The sequence below is a fragment of the Pungitius pungitius genome, chromosome 6 (assembly GCF_949316345.1).
Source record: "Pungitius pungitius chromosome 6, fPunPun2.1, whole genome shotgun sequence".
Lineage (NCBI taxonomy): Eukaryota > Metazoa > Chordata > Actinopteri > Perciformes > Gasterosteidae > Pungitius > Pungitius pungitius.
The window spans coordinates 4,104,390-4,125,027 of record NC_084905.1 but is presented as its reverse complement, the minus strand read 5'-3'; the positions used below and the strand labels follow the sequence as shown (position 1 = coordinate 4,125,027).

General features: G+C 44.0%; 2 protein-coding genes and 1 long non-coding RNA gene across 5 annotated transcripts in view; 2 read left to right on the top strand and 1 right to left on the bottom strand.

The window, feature by feature from the left end:
• Window positions 1-52: 52 nt before the first annotated feature.
• On the bottom strand, window positions 53-3,921 carry hsbp1b (heat shock factor binding protein 1b). Of its 3 annotated transcripts, none has more exons than XR_009956667.1 (4): window positions 3,907-3,921; window positions 2,012-2,545; window positions 614-934; window positions 53-498 (listed from the first exon to the last, which is right to left on the bottom strand). XR_009956667.1 is itself a non-coding variant. In XM_037450638.2 (3 exons), the coding sequence occupies exons 1-3, from the start codon at window positions 2,054-2,056 to the stop codon at window positions 619-621; spliced, it is 234 nt and encodes a 77-aa protein (XP_037306535.1). In that variant the 5' UTR covers window positions 2,057-2,232; the 3' UTR covers window positions 614-618. The 3 variants fall into 3 exon arrangements, 1 of the variants encoding a protein (XP_037306535.1); XR_009956666.1 differs by lacking the exon at window positions 3,907-3,921 and adding an exon at window positions 2,750-2,764; XM_037450638.2 differs by lacking the exons at window positions 53-498; window positions 3,907-3,921 and having other exon boundaries at window positions 614-740; window positions 868-934; window positions 2,012-2,232.
• On the top strand, window positions 2,893-8,363 carry LOC119195595 (uncharacterized). Its single transcript, XR_009956668.1, has 3 exons — window positions 2,893-4,751; window positions 6,851-7,572; window positions 7,899-8,363. It is a non-coding gene; the product is annotated as an uncharacterized LOC119195595 (long non-coding RNA).
• A 1,684-nt stretch (window positions 8,364-10,047) lies between these two features.
• Window positions 10,048-20,638, top strand: part of si:dkey-246g23.2 (solute carrier family 66 member 2) — a 30,878-nt gene continuing 20,287 nt past the window's right edge. The window contains exons 1-3 of the mRNA XM_037452394.2: window positions 10,048-10,181; window positions 11,872-12,123; window positions 12,646-12,779. Coding sequence (XP_037308291.1) covers window positions 11,921-12,123; window positions 12,646-12,779 — 337 coding nt within the window. The 5' untranslated portion in view covers window positions 10,048-10,181; window positions 11,872-11,920. The remainder of the gene's footprint in view (window positions 10,182-11,871; window positions 12,124-12,645; window positions 12,780-20,638) is intronic.

Sequence of the window (20,638 nt, the reverse complement as noted above, 5' to 3'; positions counted from 1 at the left end):
ATTAAATCCACTCAGCACCTGGCCAAAGACTTATGTAATACAAGACGGAAAGCATTGTATTAAATAGCTTTAATAGAGAATGTGGAAATTGGGACGCATCCCACAGCTTGGTAGTAACAGTGCTGTATGTAAAACACAAGCTTCAGATGCTCACTGCGCCTATTTCCCAAGTTGGTGGGGGATGGAGGTTCCACTGGCCTGTAAGAATGCAGGTTGAACCTCTCGGCACAGGAAAGGTGCTAAACGGCCCCCATCATGTCATTTTATTAATTAGTGTACGGTGGCAGAGATGACCTCTGGGTCGTTGCATTCCACACTACTCTAACTTACAAATGACTATCAACTTTAAGTCATTACACGACTAACCGTTTTTATCACAATATTCAATATATAAAAAAAAGCATTTCACACAACACTAAATCAAAAGTTGTTTCTCAGGAATCCTAAGTCTGCTGCTCCTGAATGTGGGACCAACGTCACTCTGAGATGCTTGGGAACCTGAGAGAGACAAAACAATGGTCTGTGTTGGAGATGTCAATCACGAAGAGGGACAACCATGCAGCCTGAAGCCAAACTGAAGGTGTGACACCATTTCAGCGGGTCTACAGCTTACCTTCACTATGAGCCTGGACCCTCTTTAGCTTTTTCCGGTGCAGCCTCGATCTCTTCGACACCAGCCTGGGTCATCAGGTCGGCGATGTTCTTCTCCAAGTCGTCAATGCGCGTGCTCATCTCGTCGAGTGGGGGAGCAGTTAAGGCACATAAGAATTAAACACTCGAATGGGTACAGATATTCCACCCTTGAGACATCACATTCCTTAACTACCCATGCATTTTAATCAATGAACACATGATTGCTTAGGATATTCCTCCCGATGATCTGGTCTGACATGGTTTGGAACTTGTCCTGCATCTGTTGCAGCAGTGTCTGGACCTGTGAAACGCAGCATAAATACTGTAAGTATAACTATGAAAGCCCCCCATCAAATGCATGGACTAATATTAGCAGGCGCACCAGTTTGATACTAGCATGATTTTACTAATGCTGCGGTCAGTGGACTGTACCAATAGCTAATACCTCTGGCATAGGAACAACAGCACTCCCACTCTAATGCAGCACACGCCTGCGGTCTATGAATCTTTTTTTTTTAAAGCAGCAGTACAATTTATAACCGAAGTATCTAGTTTCCTTGACAACAATGTCAAAGCTCAGTTTCCATGGGAGATTATTCATAAATTCACGTGATAAACATGTGTGCAGTGAAGGCACAACAGACTTATGGCATTCTGTATTGCGAGTTGCTGGCAGCCATTTAATTTTTGGCTTTATGACACTTCTAAAGTGGTGTCTGTGCTTAGGCATCCCTAATCACAAGGCTCTAAAATGTAGGTTAATCAAAAACACCAATACAAACATGTACAAGTTCTCTTTGAAGACTTTACTTGGCAATGGCTGAAAATACAACAATGTATAGACTAAAACAACCTATGAGGGAGAAAAAGTAATACTACCACAGTGTAGTGTTAAACGTCTTCGAGGGTAACAGACAGGAATTGAATGTGCATTTCCATGACGACACACTTAAACAGTAAGCCAGCTAATAGTTATGTGAGCGACATTACACTATTCAATACAATGTTAATGGTAACGTATTAATCACTACACAGGAACAAATCGTGTTGTGTGGCGCTATGCAGTTTACTCTGTTGTGATTTGGTCACCAGTCTCGTCAAAGCCCAACAACTGACCGTTCTTGTTACGTAACGTGCTGAATAAAAGGGTCCGCGCGTTCTGACCGGGAAAACAGATTGAACAAGCGGAGCCCACACACCTGTTTAATTGTACAAACAAACGAGTATGTAAATGTAAATGCTACTGGTGTGCTGTAGCCTACTAGCCTTTGCTATTAGCTTAGCACCGTTAGCATCCGTGTTACCGTGATGAAGTGGATGTTGATGCTAGCTAGGCTACTGTAGCTAACGCTAGCCTTCTATCTCGACCACGACTCACCACATTGGTAAGGTCCTGCACCGACTTGGGATCCGTCTCGGCCATGTCGCGGTGTCAACTATTATCAGTAGCTAACAGTACTGAAATTGTAACGGGAGATTCTTTTGGATTATCGGGTGTGTAACTGTTGGATACGGATAGGAGTTCCTCCCTGGCACCACCCACCGCAGTCAGCTGCTTCGCAACACATGTAGTCTCGCGATATTTATCTCAGCGTGCTGAGCACTGTGGAGTAATGAGGTTTTTTTCATTTTTTAAATAAGGAGACCATACATTACTTCACCAGAGTAGTTTAACCCGCATGGAGAAGAGCACAAACCGCCCTCAGTCATTGCATGTGTTCAGCAGAGTTATGCTGCGTCCTCTCGGATGCGCCTCAGCGAGCCAACGTGACGAGTTTAATTTTAGAACATTGAGTCTGAAAGTAATAACTTAAATAAAAATAAATAGGTAAAATAGGACTTACCTGCTGCATGCTCTGTGTTTCACTGGCTGCTGTGCTAGGTGTTATCCTACATGTCTCTTCACCTGCAGCTGTATTTAAGCACAGAGAATAAGAATACAAGTGAAGTTCTTTAAAATATAATGGGGTTGAAAGTCGTTTACAATGAATGGAAGTCTGAGGTCATTTTGAGTGATTTGAACTATTACAGATGATTATAGCTTTAATAATATGTATTTATATACTGCTACTTCTACTAAAACTATTAATACCACCAATAATAAATAAAAACATACAAGGTTCAGAGTGAGGTGAACCTGGGGGATTAACTGAGCTTTCTTTAGGAGGTGAGGGTCTCTGCCAAAGTTTCTGGAGTGCATCTGGTCATATGAAAATATAAAATAATATAATCATTCCATAACACCACACATTTATTCACATGTATCTACTATTTACATTACCATAAATACAATCCAGACAACAATACAACACAACAATATTGTGAGATGATAAAAAAAACAATTGTCAGCAAAATTCTTTAGTAATAATAATACATTTTATTTAAATAGCGCTTTACATGGTACTCACACTCACATGGTAGACACTTTAAAGTAAAACCAGTACAGATATAGTAGAAACAGATAAACAATAAAATAAAACCAACAAACAAACCATGCAAAATAAATGCCATTAAAAACAATACGTTTTTAATGGCATTTATTATGCATGGTTTGTTTGTATATCTGTACTGGTTTTACTATCGGACAAAAAATTCTCTGAAGAGAAAGGCTCGATTTGAGGCCTTTGACATTTGGACAAGTAACGTTAAGTTAAAGTTACATCAGCGTTTCACTTGTCTATGAACTAAAGGCCGGGTACAGCTTAATCATTTTCATTTATTTAGGAACGTTTCCTTTTGACAACTAAGATGAGTTGTACTATTGTGCAAATAATATAGGTAACAATTAAGGTGTTTGTAATTTTTTTTAAACATTTAGACAATTTATGATATTTAAGTACCTAACGTTAAATTAAACCGTTATATATTATGCTAATAATAGCTCGCTGGCTAGGAACGAAGCTGCCGACGCTAGCTACCGTTAGCTAATGTCACTTATGAGAAACGCTTGCTAAAGTTAGCTAATGTCACTTATGAAAAACGCTAGCTAAAGTTAGCTAACGTCACTTAGAAAATTTATTCGTTTCAAATCGGTAAAATAAAATCGGCATGATGGAGGCAATGAGTGTCCCGGACAAGTCTCAATGTGGAGCCCTGAAGAGGTGTATTTTGATTAGTGATTAGAATGTGTCACCATCACTATGCTAGCTGGAAGGCTCCTTAAGTCTTAAGCAGTTTGGCCAAAACCAGCTGTGTACACGACCAGTGTAGATTCTAAAGCATCCAATGTGTGACATGAAAAGACTTGTCTGAGATGGAAATACATAACGTTACCTCTTTACGGGGCTTTCTTATCCTCCTGCTGCTTTTCTGCTGCTGTTAAGTTAGCTTGATCCGAGTGTGCCAATTGCCTTGCAACTCACGCAACCATAAGCTCCGCTGCGCGTGACCGTCGCGCCCCCCAAACACATATAACATTTAAACATATGGCGGGGTGGCATGTTTATTTGTTTTCATCATGGTTTCATTTCACCTGGGTTTAATTTCGTTAATCGAAGTTGTTGGGAGAAAGATGTGTTATGCTAGAGGGCGCCACCCGCGAATTTGGCGCCCTAGGCGGTCGCCTTCGTCGCCTATAGGAAGGGCCGGCCCACTTGGTCCTTAATGCAATTTATTTAATGATATTTATGGTCTGCTGCAGTATTAATATCAACTATTTAAGCTGTGTTCACAACATAGCATGATAAACCACTAAAATGTTGGCCAGAACGAAAGAACGTGGATAATACCGGAATAAATAAAATCGATATATATTTAATAATAAACGACTGCACGTACAAACACGCACGCACGCGCGCTCTATAATGCCATGGCAACCGAACGATGACCCGACCGAGGGTATTTAAGGCCAGCGGACTTTCTGAACGTTCCTTTTGCACTTTGACTTGAACACGAACGTTAAACCTCTTGTGAAATCAAACTGCTGAGAACGAAATATTTGAGTTTTTGACTGCTGGACGGAATCTACTGAATACGAATATTGTTGGTGAAGTGAACGACTATATAACATCTTTTGTGGAGCACAGACGAGGCTGAAACAGGCCCTCAGGAGCGGCAGAGCATCGAGGACGACCACCTGCTGAAGGAAGTTGGCTGTGATTGGAACCTTCGGTGTTCAAGTAAGACAACGTTTTGATCCCGTTACATCCTTAGAAGGGTCCCCGGGTTACAAATGAGTAAGACGCATTGACTTTAAAGGTGAAAGAAATAAGATTTGATGGCCAAAGACACCCAGTCGAGGATTTGTCGGTGTAAAATGATTATTGGAGAGGCGGGATGTGTTACATCACGTGGGACATATTTGGGGTGTGTCAACAATTAGTGTAGATGTTTTAAAACACTGTTATTTTGGTTTGAGGGTAACAAATCGTCGAAGATTAACATTGGTATTTGTGAAAAAAGATGGCGCTGAGAACGCCATGGAACGCTGAAAAAAATGTTTTGATTTGGAAACCACCGGGTCCATAGAGACGGTTGAGGTGTGACGTCACGACGTGCAGGCGTAGTCAACATACGTCACGGTGGTTGAAACTTATGAATGCATTATTGCACGCTCCGTACACTATTTCTCTGATATTTAACATCGAATTGCACTCTGCTCGTGGTTGATGCATTTCATAAGAGTGACAAGAGCGATTTGTTAAGTAACCGTATAGGACTGCATGTGCGCGTGCTGCACCTCCTCCTCGCGCTGCGATGTACAACACATAGAATAAAGAGGTGATGCATTAAAGAAGTTCCTGTGGTCATGTTGGATCACTGACGCACTGCATATAAAACACGTCCACGCTGTTTATTGCAAGTCAATGACGTCCCGTGCAAACACATGCAGAATGAACGTGAACAGTGGCTTAGTTGACCCGCTAACCCCCTCCAGTGCCAGACAAATGAGCTTTTTTTTAACTGCTAAAATCAGTTTGGATAAAATATGTGAGCAGGCTTCTTGTAAGTAATTACAGTAACCCGCATGGTGATGTGTCCTTCGGCAAGACACTTAACCCCAGCATTGCTCCTCTGTGACTACAGTGTGTGAATGTTAGTTCCTTATGGGCAGGTGCCACTGTGTATGGTAGGTCCTGTCATCAGTGTATGAATGGGTAAATGATGTCATGTAGTGTTAAAGCGCTTTGAGTGGTCAGAAGACTATAAAAGCGCTATACAAGTCCATTTAGTTTGAATGAAAAACATTCTCTTTCAGCAATGTTTAGAAGTCATTTAAGCTTTTATTAGTTCTTTATTTTTTCAAATTGATAGAAGCTTCTCCCATTTCTGTTTGTTTTTCAATTATTTAGGTTAATTTCAGCTCTTCTCATTTCTGTATTATCAACATATTTTACATTTTTTTCAGCTTCTCCCATTTCTATTCTTTCAGCAATGTTTAGAATTAATTTCAGCTTTTTTCATTTTATTTAATTTGTACTTTCTGAAATTAATTTCAGCTTTATGCATTCCAACACATTTTCAGCAGGAAATGCATTTTCTACTATTTGTATCAGATTTCCAATGATTAGTGCAACTTGCAGTACACCCATGACAATATGTTTATTGCGTATTTCAATGGGGACACAATTCACACGTTTCCTTCATACTTGTGATGTTTGTCATTTATTGGGAGGTTCTTTTACACCAAAGCTTAAGAAACCTGTCACTTTGATGAGCAGCAGAGAACAACAAGCACAACAGGATATTTGTTATTCACAACGTGCCGACATGTTACCGACCTTTAGTCAATCAGAAAGACTTCATATGGACCTTTTAGTCTTGTCTGAATGTTGGATGTACTCTGTGTAGACTGTAATACAGCTTCCTGACTGATTCATAATGTACACACATGTAAATACATGCACATATTCATATTTAGAATAAACAACTGATCTTCTTTCATATTTACACCGCCAAAAATGTTTCTCATGAATTATGAAAAGAAAATGTTGTTGCAATATCAGACCAGGTCAGGGGTCAATTTAATAATATGACTGTGCCATTGGTGACTGTGTGTCCATGGGTTTGATACCATCAGCATGTGTAAGCCCTCCTTCAGTAACAACACTGAACCAAATGCAAACCGTTTTATTATCATGCGTTTTCTTTTGTTAGTGTATTATTTATTGCATGACATCTACTTTGAATCCACTTTTAATGCAATATGTGATGTGAGAAATGACCACGATGTGCATCGGTGATCTGAGGGTTGTGTTGTGTTGCTGTTTATCCTCAGATGGCCCAACGGTGCAGCTACACCAGCGTCCAGATCCCGGACCCTAATCGGCCCGGGATCCTGCGGACCATCCTCAGGCTCAGAGGACTGCCTGACTGCTCTTCTGGATCTTCAGGTAAGTCTTTAAAGGTAAGTCCCCCAGAACCACCTCAGGGACCAGGTAAGTCTTTAAGGGTAAGTGTCCAAGAACCATTATTGAAAAGGAGCTGTGCTAGAGTAGCATGGGAAAACCAGTCAAACAGTTGGTGGTGTAACAGAGACCCTGGTACTCCAGACATTATTTCTTCGCAGGTAAGTCCCCCTACACCTCCTCAGGGACCCAGGGAACCATTGCAGGTAAGTCCCCCTACACCTCCTCAGGGACCCGGGGAACCATTGCAGGTAAGTCCTGGTGAGTATCAGCCGTTATGGGACCAGCCTGAGCCAGATTGGGTGGTAGACATGAGGGTTTATCTAGAGTGGAGAGACCAGTTTGACAGCTGGTGGTGCAATAGACGCACTCAAGCTCCAGGTAATATTAGGAAGTATCATCCAAATAAGAATGTTTATTCATTTGAAAAAAAATTATCTGATTTTGAAATTACTTACACAAAATGATTTACATGTTATTAATATTTAAGTTTCATCACGCTGTATTTTTTGTATTAAGTTGTATTTAGTTGTATGTTTTTATTTGAACTCATCTCCACTTGGCTTAACATCTACAATCCACCCCTCTGCCGGTAAGCTGCAGCCTATAGACGGCTTCAGTCCTAAGGTCCACTTCTAGGTTCTGGCAGTGAACTGCAGGAGCCTCCTCCGCCTGTATTCCACTGGCAGACACCTATAGGCCAAACCTCTACCCATAGTCTCTGGCAGTAGACTGGAGGTGCCCCCTCCACCTCGAGTGTGTGGTGGGCAGCTGCAGTTTAGACCTCTACATACAGCCTCTTTTCACAACTAAAATCCTCCAGCCGTCAGCCCTCCAAAGCCACCTCCATCCCTGGCCTGCACCTGGCATCCTGGAAGACAGCTTCTGAAACCTTCTCAACCCTTCTTCTTGTTCCAGCTCCTGGCCTGAGCCTTCACCCGACACCTCCATCCTTCAGTCTTCAAGCGGTCTGCAGTCTTCCTGAACCGCCATCTCTGGTCCGTGCCGTTGACCTGGAACCCAACGCCAAGAGATCCTCCCTTCTACGACCGTCGGTCAACCTGCTGGACTTCGCCTCACCACACTTCGGGCCCCCTGACACGCCCGTATCTCTCGTGGGTCAAGGATTCTGTGAAGGGGCCACTCCTGGAACCAGAAAGTCGCGGACTACTGGTGGATTTTTTTTGTTATCCGACTCAACAAAATAAACCTTTTTGTTTCACCCCAACTGATCTGGTGTGCGTCTGGGTGCTGTCCGAGGTAACCGTGACAGTTATGTTCCAAGAAGCTGTGGTGAAGGAGCTCAAATTAGGTTTTTATTAAGTAGAGCCTTAATGTCTGCACTGGTGCCTTTGGACCAGATAATAAAATCCCTCTCATTTGAATAATTAAATATCACTAATGTTTTTGTGAATCACAAACATTTAGTCCTTTTATGGGACTTTCCCTCATATGGAATTGTTTTCCCCATGGACGGGGACCGCTTATGACCAACAGATGTCCGTCTCTCGTGTCCACCCAGTCACACAGGTTGTTGATGGTCAAGAAGCTACAGCTGTGTATTACTGTTCTACCTCTTCCTCGAAAGGCCTATACAGATTAACTCTGGGTTTGTTGTCATACAGTCAGCGAATGTTTAGTTTGTTATATCTATACGATGCTAAAAAAATGTTAATGATTATATTTATAAGTATATTCAAATGTCTTATTTTATTCATTCGACTGACGGATGGATGGCTAGAATTATCTTGGATTGGGAATCATTTCTTAAATTCTTTAAACAAATCCACATCTCCCTTATATGGATAAAATCTGTGTCCCTTTAAAGTACTCAAAACAGTAACTCAAGATCCTAAAGCCTCTATTTCCTGGGGCGCAATTTCCCAGATGGAATTGGGTTAATGTTTATTACGTTTTTGTACACCTTGATACGGTATCTGTGGATGACAAATATTTTATTCATCAGAAGATACAAAGAGTAGTAGCTGCTTACTGTTTCCTTTTAGTCCAGTGAAAGCAACACTCTGCATGATCACTCAAAAGAGGACCAGTAGTGGAACAAGCTGAGATCATTTAAGTAGTAATACTACAGTGAAGAAATACTACATGTAGAAATAGTGCCTACAAAATTAAGTAAAAGTCATTTGTATTATGAATAAAATAACTATTAAATACAGTGAATTAAGAAGTACAACATACTCGTTTGGATTGAAGTAGAGGTATAAAGTAGCAGGAACTATAACTAACACTGTCTTGAAGGGGACATATTGTGAATAGAGTGGACTCTCCTTTCACAGAAAAAAGAGTAGCCCGGGTGTGATGCATGGGGTCGTCAATAGACAGGGGACAATAGATAGTCTTTGGAGGGACTATGGCCAAGGGACACAGAAATGGTGAAGAAGCAAATGAATGCAAAAGCCTCCTCATTTTCATTTCAAATGCTGTTTCACTTCACTGTCTCTATAAATGATGGAGGAAAACTGTAAAACACCAGGACGGGAATCAGTGGACACTGGATGACCAGACAGGGAGGACAGTGTCCAACAATGTGTCTCACTGGTTTGTGTCCAGGGAACAAACACGTTTAAAAGATGTTTCAAACTTTATTTTGCATACAGGAGCTTTAGTAATATTCTCCATCACTGATGTTGTAAAGGAAAAAAACATAATACCAGGCAGAGAATGTGCTCGGATGTGAGAGCATGTCCACGATGGGGGACGTTAGTTAGATGAGGACAGTGAGGTTATGGACATATTTGATGGACTGTGAAGAAAAACGATACCGTTCAAACAAGTCTATCTTGAAATGACAATATATCTAATCGGGGCTCAATCATCTCTCCCGACGTTTAACACCCTGCGAAGTAAAACAGGATCGTCCAGAAAAGGATGTGCCATGTTCCAGAAAACACTTTAACGTAACAGGATCTTATCTTGTTCATGTGTGGAAACTGCGCTAAAATCCGCCTGAGTATGAATGAATGAGGAAATGAAGGCGCGCTGTGTCATTGGCTGGCTGCTGTCAGGGGGAGGAGCCTGTGAAAGAAACTCGAGGTTTACCTGCTCCCGACCAGGTTAGGTTCACAGGCTCAGTTACCATGGCGACTCACCCTGAGGTTTAGTTACCTCCCTTTCTGAAACAGACAACCCTGAGTTTCCCTCATTTCACGGTGAACGAACTCACGAAACGGACCCCTGCTGGTGAGTAAAGCGGGGTGCGTGTGTGTGTGTGTGTGTGTGTGTGTGTGTGAGTGGTTGGGGGCGCGGGGTCTCCGTTCACGGTTTACACACAAAACCCCAAATGTTAAATAACGCCGAATGGACACACACTGGTCGGATCCACCACTAGACCGCTGGATGGTTTGTGCAATGGGCGCGCTTTTTTTCAACAAAACGTGTCCTCGTAGACTTTCTCAGAGCGCGTCTGATGTGCGGACACACGCACGGAGGGACACAATGCTACAGCCGGCGTGCGCGCTCCTGTGATGCCCCTGTGAGCCAACATGCCACTGACCCAACCCCGTACAGCTATGCTCTAACACAACCTTACAGTGTCCCAACACGCCGGGCTGCTGCGCGCGTGTGTGTGTGTGTGTGTGTGTGTGTGTGTGTGTGTGATGGTTCACTCACACAAACAGGCAGAAGGAAATCGTTTAAGACAGCTTGGATTGTTAAATACTTGAGTAATGTTTAACTGTCGTTTATCTATAAAAAAAACCCCCGACTTATTTGTGCTTGGGGCTGCTCTGCAGTTTTTAGTTCATTTTGCATTCTTAATAATCTTTGGCTTTTAAAAAGATAGCGAAATAACTGGGATACACACATAGGTCTGTGGATAACTTAAGAATGAACTTTCGCTCCACCTGTCTATCTATCCTCCTAAGCAGCGAGGGCTAGGCTGGTATATTGATTTCGTTCCTTCCCAAGCCCTCATTTAAAGCTGAGTTATGTGAAATCCCAGATGGGTAATCAGACCCCGTTCTTCTTCTGGATGACTCTCGATGCTCCCAGTGCAGCTGAATCTCCTGTGTTGAATGGGCCTCCGAGTAAAGTAGTCCTCATTACAACATGCCGAGTGACTGATCGGCCTACGGACTAATATCAGTCCATAGATATTCGTATAGTTATGAAATAAAATCCTAAAGTTCATTTACGCCATTGTTATCACACAGCCGGGAAGAAGAATCCCACGGTGGCATGTGAATCAGGCCACACCGCTTCCCACTATTTGCTCAGAATGTAGGTAGTAGGTAATGTTTGTGTGTGCACAGCGAGATATGGAGCTCTCACACCAAACATGCTAATCCCATTTCCTTGGAGTTGCTTATCTGCATTACAAGATCACATCGTCTCAAATGTGTCGAATGGCCGTACTTGCGTATTCGTTCTGTTGGGTGCTCTGGAGAAATGAGGAATTTGTCCCTCAAGAATGCCTGCTGCCACTTGGCTCAACAACAACAACACTGTTTTTAGGATTATCGGACCTATGAGCACCTCTACTAGTTGTGCGTCTGGCAGCAAAACACTAAACAAGTCATAATACGTGATCAACCATGTGACCACATAAGATACTGTGGTCATTTCGCAGGTGGAGACACAGACATGTGGTTTTTTTTCCAGGACACCCTCTGGTCCTCCCTCATTCCCGCCAGTCATCTCTTGCTATGCTATTCATCCATCACTCATATTATCATTCTGACCTGTTCCTTTTCTGTTTTCACATGTACTGGTTCAATGTTTCATACACATTTGTACTCCCAGGTACTTATTATTCTTTGAACTACAGCGATTCAAGTGCAGTCATCTTAATACCTTTTAATCTACCTCACCATTCATGGCTTGTAACTCCGCTTCACTCTCATTCTTTTCCTTTCCTGTCGCTGCGCCCCAGGTGCAACCTTGAGCCCCGCCCCGGACACCTCTGAGCTCATCTGGGGGTGATGGATGTGGTCGCGCAGGAGGAGGCCATGGACGACTCGTGGTCCCTGCTGTCCTGGGTGGCGTCCTGCCTCATGGTGTTTGGCGGAGCGCTGCCTTACGTGCCGCAGTACCAGGACATCCAGAGGAGCAGCCACAGCGACGGCTTCTCCACCCGGGTCTGCCTGGTGCTGCTCGTGGCCAACATCCTGCGCATCTTCTTCTGGTGAGGAAGGATTAGCAAAGGCCTATTCTTAGTATTGTCTTTCATTTTTTTCTCCTTACTTTTTTGATTTTTCTTTCCCCCTTTGGAGGGCCACATGGCATTTTAATAGATCAGTGGTGGTGTCTCAACTTAATGGGTTTGGAATATAGTCAGAGAATGAAATAAGATTCATCATGTTATGTGAGCCATACGCTGTTCCCTTTGAGGCTTCTTACCAAATGATTTTACACATCAGAGAGATCAGGTCAATGTTCCGACTCGAGGGGCCGAAGAAGGTATTTGATAAATTCTTCATAGAATCAGGTGGGAACATTGTATTATTTATGAGGTCTTTCTGTGCCGCTTATAGCCCGTATGAAATGTCCTAAAATAGAACCCATGTAATTGAATGGTATAGTTTGTGTGTTAACTGGGATCTACACATATCTCATTGATGTTATTACCCTTGTTTTTATTGTACGGGCCACATATCATCTCGGTGAAGTCTGTGATGTGGTCGGGTTTGGGTTTGCGCCTTTGCAGGATCGGGAAGCAGTTTGAGCTGACCCTGTTGCTGCAGAGTGTGGTGATGATCATCACTATGTTCGCCATACTCCACCTCTGCTGTGAGGTCCAGAACACCAACCGAGTGAGCACCAGGCAACACCGACTGTCAGGTAACCAGCTTTGAACGACATATCTGGAATCCATCATGGCTCCTCCTGGTCTGCAGACCAGGCCTGGATTCGATTTGTCAAAAAATGACGACCTAATGTGTATTCCTAACCCACTATTCCTTGACCTCTGTGGAAAACCTCATGCGCTCGAGGAAAGATGGGTAGGAGAATTCAAGAGGAGTTGGGAGAAGACAGCCGCGGTGTTTAGGGAATCCGACCCCGCTTCCACTAATCTACGTAGTTCTGATTCAACGGGAGACCTATGTTAGTGACGTCAGTCTGCAGCGGAGAAACTACAACTTCTCAGAAGATGGACTACAAAGAAGCATCTTCGATGCCTTCATGTGTTGTGCAGAGTCATGTAGGCGACACAAACAACCAGCTTCAAAGTGTTGCTTTATTAACCAGGTTGCAACATAAAGGAGTTATGCTAACGGTTACTTACATGATCGTTATTTCCCGGGAACGAACGAATGATACGTCACTATTTAAATATGGCCGCCGCAAGGAGCCTTGGGACAGAATGATCTCCTTTCCTTTAGTAAAGGATGGTCCAGTGGTTCTTATGCTGAAGGAGCTAACTAGGGAAGCATTGTAGCTCCTTAACACTAGAGAATTCAAACAGCCCTTATCATGGCGGGCCTCTTACACTACTTCCGACTCACTTCACTCAGTCAGAAACCTTCCTAAGCAGATTTGACAATTCCAATCCAGTCTAAGTGTCATGTGCCTCGACTCCAACTTCCCACCAAGAGAGGGTGCCATTGGAAAAGCTTAGCTGCCAAGGCTCCTGTTTGCCTCACCCGACTGCTTCTTATTCACCACGGATCCGATATCCACATGCCTTATTCTTCATTGAAAAGTTACGTTAGGCCCCTCTTTGGACACTAAACGAGTTGCTTCTGAACGCGGGTTATGTTGCCGCAGCAATGGCAATGAAGATTTGTAAGACAGACTATGGGTGTGTTAGCTGCTGTAATGTCACACGTGAGATTAGTTTATTCTGGGCACTAGAGTGTGTGTGTGTGTGTGTGTGTGGCAGGCATCGGGACAGGGTGAGAGAGAGCTGGAGATAGGAGGAGAGAGCTAAAGATTAAGCGTCAGCATCCAGTGTGTGTGTCTGTCTAACTATGTCCGGGAGGGGGCCCATCCAAGATTATTTTCAGGGTCACTCTTGATAGGGTGATGTCTTTCATGGGTAATTGTGTTTTATTCCGTTCTTTACAAGAGCTCAAGTTGATTGCTTTTGCAAATGGGCTGACAGAAACTCGATCTAAGTACAATCTTTACAGGATAAGGGCCTTCAGAGGGAAATTGAACGATGGCACCTCGCAGTTCTCTGATCATGCAGAGCACAGAGCGTTATTGAAAACATCAGTTATGAGCAGTGTTGGATTTCATGACGATTTATTTGCACGTCAGCATCATCTTCAGCTCGGGCATCAGTGCTTTTCTTATCTTGGCGAAGAGCTGGTGTATTCGGGCCAACGCTTCAACCCGCCCGCGGGTCAACGTGATCGACCGCGGATGATTGCTGGGGGCTTTGCGTGTCTCCGGGCCCCGCCGTGTCTGTACACATGGCGCAGGATACACACCGGACAGTGATCCGCGTGTATCCTGTCAAACAGTCTGATCAAACAGCCTGATCAGCTCCGGATCAAATCTCTCACAAGTGACACATGACCACCGCCCCCCCCCCCCCCCCCCCCCTCGTCCCCACCGAAGGACGGGCCCGAGGTCCCGTTTCACACGGTCAGGACGAGAATAGATCAGAACAGTCTGTCCTCCCGACTGTGGGCTTTCTCCCTCCAACGCTCAGTCTTTTCAACTGATCAGGGGCATCTCTCTGTAAAGTCGTTTTCTCTCTCTCTCTCTCTCTCTCTCTCTCTCTCTCTCCCGTATTTTCTCTCCGCTATACCCCCAGCACCCTTCTCTGCCCTTTATCTTCCTCTTCCCTTGCCTTTCTTTTTCCCCCACTTTCCTGGGTGGGTGCTGTGGTCTCTCTGTCCTCTCTGTCCTTTCTGTCCTTCTGTTGCTGTGTCACCTCCCACCTCTCCTCCTCCACCTCCTCCTCCTCCACCTCCTCCTCCTCCTCCTCCTCCTCGCCCTCACTTCTCGTATCAGCATGGACATCTGAGACCGAAATGTGCCATTCCAGAGTCATCTCTGATCCGGGGGCCGGTCTGCCAACACCTGTTCCCTATTTACTGACCTTATTTTTCCACCTCCCTAAAGACACACAGGAAAAACACAAATTTGATGATGAAGGGAAATTAAGAATGACTTGTCTTTGCAATATGCTACAGATTTATTTACTCGTTAGAGTATGTTGTTGTTGATTGTGCGGATTTTCCTCAGCGTCCACCTACTCTGCCTATTGCAGTAGGTGTTTTTCCATATTTTAGTTTGCAGGATTTTGTTCTGCAGATGCCCAGTGTGCAGCCAACCACATCTGGCATTCTGCCTTCATTCATGTGAAGTTGAACCAAGACTTTTCTTCTTCCAAAATGCAGCTGGCTTTGTGATCCTCAATGCTTTGACACAAGCTGAATACCATCAATTAGGAGAATCCCATTCAAGCTTTTTTTAATGATGGATATGCCTGCTGGTCTGCTTGTGTGCCCCGTTTCTATCAATGGTAATTTTACATAATGCTTTCCTTTGTGACGTGTGGGTGTTTACCAGCGTTGCCGGGAAACAATACTGGATCCCTTTCTGATGTGTGTACGGAAATAGCAAACAATGTGCCGCGTTTACATGACTGAAAGGACAACGGTTCACAAGGTAGCAAACGTCCTGCGAAAGAATTGTTGTGTTTCATCAGGTTGGGGTTCTAATATTATTGGACTCACGTATCAGTGGGATATTTCATATTCAAAAGGACTGGCAGCAGTGATGTTGTCAGGACGTTACAGAGGTCTGTTGTATTCTGACTTGCACAGTCTCAACTAATCCCAGGCCTCCCCACGTTAGTCGGACCTTTTGAACACAATTGTATAGGCAACTCACAGCTAGGTGTGACATTGTAAATTGTGCACGTTTTTTCCTCCCGAACACAATTTAAAGCTACTACAACACTTTTCAAAGGTTGAAAGTGAGGATGCAGATTTGTTTCTACGTTTTTAAGCCTTGCATGTTTTATTAAAGTGGAAATTGAGAGAGAATCAACATGATTAGACCGGAAATGAATTCTCCAGCGAGGTCACCGTGATTATCATTAACGAGTGCGAGGACAGAAGGACGGGGGGAATTTGTGTGTTTACATCGGCGTGCTCCACTTAACGCTGCTTTAATCTGGCGACGGTTGCAGGATGAAAGGTCAGCAAAAAACAATCTGTTTGGGGATTTTGTTACAGAGCCCATTAAAATGCAACTCTTCACATTAGCACCAATAGAGGTTAAACTCCAAAAATAATAAATATTTATTCAAACAGGGAAAATATGCTCAAAAGGAAATGACTGAAGAATATTTATGATCCAAAGAAACACATTTAAGAGTCTTTGTAATGGCGTCACCACTGAGCTGCTTCCGTTTTGAGGGTTATGACTTTGCAGTGACTTCCAGTCGCTGCCCCAGGGGGCCACATTAACAACCCCGGCCTCATCACACAGGCATCTGGAAGCTGAAAGTGGGCCGAGGGGAGTGATGGTGTTAAAAGAAGAATGTGACTTCAGGCTAAGTGCAGCAAAAGTGGGGAGTAACTTTGAACAAGTGGAACGTAGGAAATGTAAGAATCACAGAAACAGAGGGAAGGGAAATTAGTTCTTTATTGACACAGTTTCACTTAGTGCACTTTAAATTATTCAAGTTAAATAGAAGTCAGGAGTTGAGCGGCAAAAACAAATAATAAGTTGAACAACATCATCCTCTACTGGTTGGAGTCGGTGAAGCACAAACTAACTACCACAACGTGACCTTAGCTCTTATGGTATATTTAGTTTGAAACCTTTTTATTTCCTTCATTTAACCAGCCAACAACAGCAGCTCTCACCACTTTTTGAGCCAGAATTGCTTTACAATATGCTGTGAGAGCTCACCAGACCATAAACAGAGTAAGAGATTGGGCTTCTGATGGCTGTTGTTGACCCAGCAGTCATCTCTAAAACCCTTAGCACTCAAGTGGTGAAAGCAAGTTCAATTTACCCTTGATGACCTTTCTCTGGAGAGGTCAGACGCGGGATGAGAAAATAGTTAACGCATGCATGCTCAGTCTAATTATCGGCTGATTATTTTTGCCTTACCCGTCGCAAATCATTTTTGCTTTTATTCACCCAGGTGACAACAAGTCATCACATAAGCTATTTTCCGGAAGATTATTGTCCCTTAAAAATGACACCAAGACCGTTGTATACAACCAAGTGACTAACAGGCTGCCATACTGCTTGAAATGTATGAGAGGGCCAATTGGTTTGATTTGGAGTGGACCCTTCATTTAAACGACCGAATCAATGGACAATTACAGCTTTGGGCTGTTTTCTTCTGAAAGACACCTTGAAGTGTAGGAAAAGCTGCGTAGTTGACTTACGCTGCTGTACGGTACTCGTGTGTTTTGACCTTGAGTCAGCAAAGCGCTTTAAAAGGCAAGGTCTTTGCATTTTTCTCATATTAATCTGTGACTTTTGACTGCATGCACTCCATGTGGCATCTGTCCCTGCTGAATGGCGCAGTGCAGAGTACGATCACTCAGCCTTATCTGCAACACAGCCAGCACTACTGCAGCATGACAAATCAGGTGTAACAAGCACATAGACACACACAGACACGTAGACAGACCCAACCAATTTCATTTACATACCCTACCCGACACAGAAAAGTGCTTACTTTCAACGTCAATAGTTTAATTGAACCCCAGATAACTATTTAATTAGCAAGTCAAATGAAGTGCGGTAGGTGCGAGTTGCTTCATTAGCATTCAGGCATTTTGATTTTTCTTGGGCAGAATGTTTTGGAAATAATATAACATGCCTCAGAAGAGTATTTGTCAAGATGGTGCTTATGCTCCAATAGTTTTCACGGAGGCTTACCCAGGAGACGCAATTTAAAAACACTTTTCTACAACCGAAGCTTCGCGGCCATCTTTTGGATGTCGAGAGCTGTTTCACACAGTCATTACTTGACCTGGTGTCGTCTTTTAAGGGTCTGACACACTGAGCAGTAGGATCCGTGGCATGTTGGTGCGTGACACTCCGTTGTTGCCTGATGGCGGCCCCCACGGGCTGCTTGTCGGTCCGGTGCCCTGAAATGAATGATCTGTCTGCGAGGACTTCTTCTGATGTTCTTCGAAGTGTGCGTTTGTTATACACACTATAAAACACGAACCCAAATGAATGATTGCTGTACCTTTTGAATTCAGGGTCTTCCTGTCGTACAATCTGCCCCTCAGTCTCGGTCTCCTGACGTCGCCCTTGGCGGCGATAAGCTCTGTGTGAGCGCCGTGTGGTGACCCTGAGCTGGTTGGTTGGCCCCGCGTTCTTGCACTAAAAGCTCAGCTATGTCAACAAATCAATGACAAACTTGAATTACAACACGTGTGTAGGTAGGGTGACTTCATTTTCGGCTCATTGTGACCGTTTAGTTGTTTGCTTGTATATCAAAGATCTGATATAGAAGCAAACATGGATATCTCAGCATACCTCCCAGGGGAACGCTTAGTCATCCTTCCACATGTGTTGAATGTTTCTCTTGCCCCCCACAGCTATTGTGGTAATTCATGGATCTGATATTTGACCCTATATTGTTTGTGCATCCAATGAGTTTTTGCTGCCCACTCTCACATCTCAAATGACTAACCTTCCCACAAGCACATGAATGCACCAACTGTAGAACTTTCTGTGGTGGATAAAGTGTATTTGATGAAGTCCTTCCATACCCACTGTAGACCACCCGTCCCCCGGATTAGACCTCGTCTCAGGACTGCGTGGGTTGGTTCAGACAGCCCTTGATTGAACTCTCTTCCCACTCATCCTTTAGCCTTGTTGCACCTTAAAGGACAGTACAACTGAGAAAAATACATACATCTACATTCATTCTACACACACAGTCAGTTTAATGGGCTCACCTGTTTTACCGAAAATTATCTCGTGGCGATACTTTCAATCAGACCCACACGATTGATAAAAAAATCATAAGGAGCAGACACGTGCTATTGCCCCTTATCAACGTGGGATACTGAGAAAACGACTTCTCTCGCCGAGGGTCTGCTCCGATACCTGGTGGTTATGTATGGCTGTGTCTTTGGCCCCGCTGAACCCGGCGTGTCAGCCAGGAGAGGTTGTTTCCTCGTTAGATTGGCACTAGAGAGACGATCTGACAAGCAGACACCATCCATAACATCCGTCTCCGCTGCACAACCCGACAGGTGCGTGTGTGTGTGAAAAGGCCATGTGTACCCATCTGTTATATACAGTAGGTCGCCGTAGCGCATGCTGCACAGCTGTTTTGCTGCGTGTGCACCGGATTGTGTTGTGTGTTTCTGTCATGTGGATCAAGATATCCATAAACCAGGTGGGCCCGATAACGCAATGTCAAGACCCTCTGAGTGCCCGTTAAGTTGATGAAAGGCCATCCACGGCTTGTTCCCTGACGATGGGTTGTCTGTTTCGTATGACAAGCCACAGAAACCACAAACCCGCCGGTCCAAACAATGAAACCCCCCCCCCCCCCCCCCCTCCCAACCCCATGATGCTGCTAAATGCCCAAAGCCCAAAATAGTATCAGCAAACAGTTCAAATCCCCCAGAGAGTACACATTTCAAATGACGACAGCACAAAATTAGCATTTACACGACACAAGAGCTGTGTGAATCCTGTCACTTAATCATGCTACTTACATATCCTAACCCTATACCCAATAATATATATCCTCATGTTTAATGTGAATAGTGCTAGCAGACACGGATGAGAACAGGTTGTACTGTTGTTTTCGGTCGAACTCCAGTATTGGTAATGGATATGCCTTACAGATGCACCATGTACTCACTGGGACGGCACACTTTCAGGTGATGCGGTAGATTACCTTCCTCCTGCGTTTGGCCTTGGCTGCTGGTGTATTTGGAATTGTGACAACAGTTCTCTCATGTGGAGGGTGAAATGAAATCACTGTGTCTCTGCGCTCCCGCTCGCTGTTTTCTCCCCTCTTTTCTCTTCATATTTGATGGCCTCTTTGCTCCAGCCAGCTGCCTGTGCAGCCTGAACAGCTGCTTTACTAAAGCCACACACTAAGAACCTCATTAAACACAAATTCCCAAAGTGTATGACCCCTATTGGGGGGGAAAGTCATTCGCCCGTGGTTTCCTTGTTGGGGCAGTGGCTCGCAATACCACACGGGAATTTCTATGAAACACATGCAACGCAAACTCGATTGTCCAGAGACTCGTGCAATTCTTTGAGGGGTAATGCACATTAGTCCTTGACTCCACATTGTCAAGGACTAATGTGCCTTGTAAACAGATCCCGCGGAGGTTTAAGCTCATTATTCCCTTATTGTGTAAAAGACTTCAAACTCGGGCGGCTTTTTGCTCTCGTTTTGTCTCACATTGTTCAACATATACCCGCCGACTTAAACAAATATGCAATGAAATGAACGTCCCAAATCTTAATTCTTAGTTGAAATTGTTCTCCTTATTTCAGTTAGAAAAAAATCGACATGATCTGAGTCTTGCTAAGATAATAAAACAGATGCTTGCCTGCTTTCTAATTGGAGGTGAAGATGTGCTCCGGGCACCGTGCTGTCCATGAGACGCCAGACTTATGCAGACTGTCTCCAACGGTGTCCCTCTGTGCTTCCTGAGAACATCACTGCCTGCAGGACTACCCTCAAACCCAAACAACCCCCCCCCCCCCCCCCCCCCCCACACACA